At 59.9% G+C, this 5,533-nt stretch overlaps 1 protein-coding gene across 1 annotated transcript in view; it reads right to left on the bottom strand.

Annotated features, from left to right (window-relative positions):
• DNAH2 (dynein axonemal heavy chain 2) overlaps window positions 1-5,533 on the bottom strand; it is a 153,477-nt gene that overhangs the window by 110,461 nt on the left and 37,483 nt on the right. The window contains exons 20-25 of the mRNA XM_029913626.1: window positions 4,598-4,798; window positions 3,669-3,825; window positions 2,799-2,973; window positions 1,510-1,673; window positions 1,236-1,397; window positions 752-855 (exon numbers count right to left, since the gene is read on the bottom strand). Coding sequence (XP_029769486.1) covers window positions 752-855; window positions 1,236-1,397; window positions 1,510-1,673; window positions 2,799-2,973; window positions 3,669-3,825; window positions 4,598-4,798 — 963 coding nt within the window. The remainder of the gene's footprint in view (window positions 1-751; window positions 856-1,235; window positions 1,398-1,509; window positions 1,674-2,798; window positions 2,974-3,668; window positions 3,826-4,597; window positions 4,799-5,533) is intronic.

The following is a 5,533-nucleotide window of genomic DNA, read 5'->3' as shown; positions in this document are numbered from 1 at the left end:
TTCTCTCCCTGGCTCTGGGAAGGGGAGGGGGGTCTAGTGGTTAGAGCAGGGGGCTGGGAGCCAGGACTCTTGGGTTCTCTCCCCAGCTCTGGGAGGGGAGTGGGGTCTGGTGGTTAGAGCAGGGGGGGCTGGGAGCCAGGTCTCCTGGGTTCTATCCCCAGCTCTGGGAGGGGAGTGGGGGCTGGAGGGTCAGAGCAGGGGGGCTGGGAGCCAGGACTCCTGGGTTCTCTCCCCAGGTCTAGGAGAGGAGTGGGGGCTAGCGGTTAGATCAGGGGGATTGGGAGTCAGGACTCCGGCATTCTATTCCCCAGCTGTGGGAGAGGAGTGGGGTCTGGTGGTTAAAGCAGCAGGTTAGGACTCCTGGGTTCTCTTTCCTATTGGGGCAGGGGAGTGTGGTCTGGGGGGGGTGGGGATGCTCTCAGGACTCCCCAACCCTACCACTCACTCTCTGTGACCTTGGGCACATCCCTTCTCGTCTCTGGGCCTCCCGGGAACAGCGAATTTACCCAGGCCACAGAGGGGTTGGGAAACGTCTTTCTTAAATGCGGGCTAAGGTGCGCAAGCTCCTCAGATGACAGGAGCTAAGAAAGGCAGAGGACGATTCATTCCCTCAGTGGGACCCTGCCCCATTACAGACAGACCCAGGGGCGCAGTATCCCGTATATTCCTCCCCGGAGGAGCAGCTTTCAGCCACTCTCCAGAGGGCCAGCAAAGCGCATGCAGATGGTGCCCTCGGACGAGCCGGACCTACCTCTCCCGCAAGGCTGGGTTCCTGAGGTCTGAGATCAGGGGCATTGTCCTCTTAAACTGCTCGACCTTCGCCTTGGAAGTCTCGATAATTTCCCAGTTCCGATCCTTTGGTTGGAAAGGAAACAACGCCAGGTTTGGGGGATGGGGGCTCGGCAGGGAGGGGGAATACTTTGACGTGCATCACCCCCACCCCCAGAACGTCCCGCACAAGAGATCACACTGGGAGATCCTCTGCACCATGTCTAATGAGGACAGGAAGTGAGGGCCCTGCAGCTGCACCAGTCCTATTGATTCTCCCAGCACAATCCCACAGTGCCCCTCCACTGACCTCCAGCTAAGGTCTGCAGGAGCAGGGAGCAGAGCTCTAGGAAAGGCCCCCTTCTCTGTTGTCCCCAGTTCCCCAGCCGTCCCCCTCCAAAGAGCCCTTCCCGTACACCACAAGGGGACCGGCCGGCAGTGCTGGGCCACGGGAGCCTCTCTCTTACCTTGAGCTCCCGGCTCAGCTTGTTGAGCTTCCGGAAGAGCCCATAAGCCGTGGTCTCCATCACCTCCGTTTGCAGGGTCTTGAAGCTTCCTGTCTTCCACTCGTTCCAGTGGTCTTCCCACTCTTTGGTGATCTCCCACACCTGCTGCAGGTAGTCCAGCTCCTGCAGGGCACCACACAGAGAGAGCTTAGCCACAGCTGGAGAGACACCCGGGCCCACTTTCCTGCCAGTCCACCAAGGAGGAGAGGGGAGCTCAGGCCTTGGAGGTTCCCACCTTCTCGAGCTTCTGCAGGTCTTTGGAAGCAGGCTGTTCGATTTTGAAGATGCCCAGGTTGGAGCGCAGGGTGCTCTCCTCATCCTTCATGGTGGCCAGCAGCTGCCGCATCACCGCGATCTGCTCCAGGGCTGTCTCGCAGCTCACAGCACAGGTGAATGGACCTACGCGACAAAGAGCTCAGCGGCCTCTGCCCACGCGGCGCTTCTTCTGAATGACTGGGCCATTGGCCAGGGACCCTTTCCCTGCGCTTGGAGAGGTCAAGGGAGGCTGAACGAGGAAGTGATTAGAGCATGGAAGTGGGAGCCAGGACTCCTGGGTTCTCTCCCCGGCTCTGGCATGGGAATGGGGTCTAGTGGTTAGAGCAGGAGGGGCTGGGAGCCAGGACTCCTGGATTCTCTCCCTGGCTCTGGGAGGGGAGCAGGGGCTGGTGGGTTAGAGCAGGGGGGGCTGGGAGCCAGGACTCTTGGGTTCTCTCCACGGCTCTGGGAAGGGAGTGGGGGCTGGTGGGTTAGAGCAGGGGGGGCTGGGAACCAGGACTCCTGGGTTCAGCCCTGGCTCTGGGAGGGGAGTGGGGGGGGGTTAGAGCAGGGAGGGCTGGGAGCCAGGACTCCTGAGTTCTCTCCCCGGCTCTGGGAGGGCAGTGGGGGCTGATGGGTTAGAGCGGGGGGGGCTGGGTTCTGATCCCAGCTCTGGGAGAGGAGTGGGGTTCAGTGGTTAGAACAGATGGAGCTGGAAGGCAGGATGCCGGGATTTTATTCCTAGCTCTGGGAAGGTAGTAGGGTCTAGTGGGCTGGAGCAGGGGATGGGGGTAAAGAGTCCTGGGTTCTCTCCCCATCTGTGGGCAGGGAGGGCAGTCTGGTGGTTAGAACAGTTAGGGCTAGGGGGCAGGACTCCTGGGTTCTATGTCCTGCTCTGGAACAAAAGTGGGGTCTAGAGGGTTTGAACAGATGGGGCTGGGAGTCAGAATTCCTGGATTTTATTCCCAAGCCTACAGAGCATAGTGAAAGCTCAGCAGTGCTTGGTTTCCTGAAAGGTTGTTCGGTGAGGAGGTACGGGACAGTGATTTACAAGAGGACTAGAAAAATTAAGGGCCGTACTAGTAGGGAGGGACATTAGATTCAAACTCACTATCTGTAAATAGCTCAATCTACTGAACCAGTTTCTTCAAACCTGGCATGTTCTGCAGGTCGCACTGAGATCTAGACAACAAGCCAAATGGTGTTTCTAGCAGGAGCAATTTTGGAGTTCACCGAGGCCTCTGTTCTGTGCGTGGCGCCACCCCTCACCTTTGGTGCCAAAATCCTGCAGAAGGACCTGGGCCTTTTTCTTGAAATCGTCCGCAGAATGGATCAGGCCCGTCTTGAATTTCTCCTTGTGTTTCTTTAGCATGACATCGCTCTCCAGGATGCACTGCTGGAAGGACAGCCACTCCGAGTTGAGCGCTCCCAGTGTCTGCAGCACCTGGCACAAGGAGAGGGAAAAAGATGTGTTCTCCCTCCAAGGTTACCGCGGCTTCAAGGAGAAGGCTGGGCACGGTGGGGTCCAGAAATGTGGCTAGGAACCTCCTCCACCCCCATGGCACGGGGATCTCATCCATTTCCCTGGGGCTGGACAGGACTCAGATAATTTCTACAAGTCATCGAAATCTCTGCCAGTTACAGTAAAAGCTTTTTTATCCGGCATATTGGGGGAATGGAGGGTGCCCGTAAGTGAAAAATTCCGGTTAATTAAGTGAGAGGGAGTTTGGGTGCGGGAGGCGGTGTGGGGTGCGGGCTCTAGGAGGGAATTTGGGTGCGGGAGAGGGCTCAGGGTAGGGGCACGGGTGGGGGTGCAGGTCACAGGCTCTGGGAAGGAGTTTGGGTGCGGGAGGGGGCTTGGGGTAGGGGTTTGGGTGTGGGAGGAGTTTCGGGGTGCCAAATCCAGGGGGCGCTCACCTCGGGCAGCTCCCCGCAACCAATGACCTGTCCCGGCTGCTCCTAGGCGGCAGTACGGCAGGCGGCTCTGCGCGCTGTCTCCACCTGCAGGCACCGCCCCCACAGCTCCTATTGGCTGTGGTTCCCGGCCAATGGGAGCTGCGGAGCCAGCGCTCAGGGCAGGACGGAGGCAGTGCAGATCCCTTTGGGGTCTGGGACAGCGTGGCAGGGGTCCATACTTACCCCCTCGTCCACGGTCACTTCGTACTTCTCCAGAATGGCAAACTGCTCGTGGATGGGTGGGATCTGCCCCTCTAGCTTCGGCAGCTCATGCTGCAGGGTGTCCAGGAGCTGCAGGCTTTGGCCCAGTTCCTCCAGCGTCTGCGGTGGCCGGCTGACTCTGTGGGCCAGAGCGGGGAAGAGATGGAGTGAGCCAGGACTGGGTCAAATGACGGGGGCTCTCTCGTGCCTGCGCATTCGTTCGGACTTGCCACAGCTGCTCTGCTCAGGGAAAGGCATTGATACTGCGAGCCAACACTGGTCCTCTCCATGGGAGCCAGCAAGGGGTCTGGTCCGAGCCAAGGCGGGGGCCCTATTTAATAGCAAGGGGCCAGCTGACCACTCCACCGTAAGCTGCCGAACCTCAGAACCACAGAAGGGGTGAGAGATCAGGCCCGGAGAGGGGATGTCTTGGGGCTTTTGCTATTTTCTGTTACTCTCAAGTGCTTTAAGAGTAAAATCACTGTGGTTAGGAAGTTCCCCTGCTGAGCCTGGGTTCCTCGCTTTCCTGCCGTGTTTCTCTCTGACGGGGTTAAACTAGGAGCCCGGAGTGCCCCCTAGATGGGGCTTTGCAGGACTGGAGGGCTTGGCTGGACAAGGGCATGCCATGTCCCAGGGAAAAGCGTCAGCCAGGGCCCCAGAATCCCAGAGCTAGAAACAGTGATTAGACTCTACCCAGACCCCGCTGGCATGGAAGCACGTGGGACCCAGAGATGGTGATGGTACAGTGGGTAACTGGGCCAGTTTGTAACAGGAGAACTCGCATCGGTGGGGAGAAGGGAAGGCCAGAGAGGAGCCTGCCCAGGGAGAAGGGCATGGGCTGTCTCTGCCCCAGGGTGTGGGGTGCAGGTAATGGGGCAGGAAGGAAGGGGCCTGTCCAGGGAAGGCCTCACTTCTTGGCGTTCTCCTGGAGGTAGGCGTACAGCTCCTGCAGCTGGGTACTGGCCATCTCATTCAGCAGGTTGGTGAGCTTGTTCTGCCACTCGTTGCAGTGCTGGACCACGGAGAACTTGAGGTGGGAGCAGTCGAGCATCACGAACTGGATGTTCAGCACCGTCTCCTCCTTCTGCACGTTGTTGGCCACCTCCATGTACCTGCCATGCACAGACACAGACCCACCCTTCAGCCAGCTGCTCAGTGCAGAGCGGGAGGGCCGAGCTCTCCGGCGCACACATCCACGGGGCAACGGAGGAGAATCCCAGGGGGACTCTCTGCATGGAGGTGACTCGTTGGGATTAGTTCCTTCACTGGAGACACTGGAATTCACACAGAATGGATCAGGGGAGAGATCGTCAGATCCGTCTCACCTGAGCTACAGGTGCTTTGTGGAAAACCAGCATGGCACTAGGGGGCGCTCTGCTGGAGACAGCTCTCTCCTCGCAGTCTGTGCTGACGCCTGTGCCCTAGCATGCACTAGGGGGCGCTGTGCTGGAGGTAGCAGGTTGAATGGGCCCCTAGGGGGTGCTGTTCCCTCAGAGGCAGTGCTGACGCCAGTGCCCCAGCATGGCACTAGAGGGCGCTGTGCTGCAGGGAGCTCTCTCGCTCCTCGCAGTCAGTGCTGACGCTAGTGCCCCAGCATGGCACTAGGGGGCGCTGTGCTGCAGGCAGCCGTGTAGTTAACCCAGTAGCCGAGTTCTCCGTTTTCTGTCAGTACACGGCCTCCCCCCCCCGCCAAACTCCTGCCCATGATACAGACAGGGCCGGCTCCAGGCACCAAGCACCCAAGCTGGTGCTTGGGGCGGCACCTGGAGGGGGGCGGCGGCGCGGCGCTCTGGCCGCTGGGGGGAGGGAGAGCCGAGCCCCAGCCGGGGCTCGCCGCCCTCCCCCCA

Source organism: Terrapene carolina, unplaced genomic scaffold (genome assembly GCF_002925995.2).
Source record: "Terrapene carolina triunguis isolate 2854851 unplaced genomic scaffold, T_m_triunguis-2.0 Scaffold751, whole genome shotgun sequence".
Classification (NCBI taxonomy): Eukaryota; Metazoa; Chordata; order Testudines; family Emydidae; genus Terrapene; species Terrapene triunguis.
This window is presented reverse-complemented; position numbering and strand designations above follow the sequence as displayed.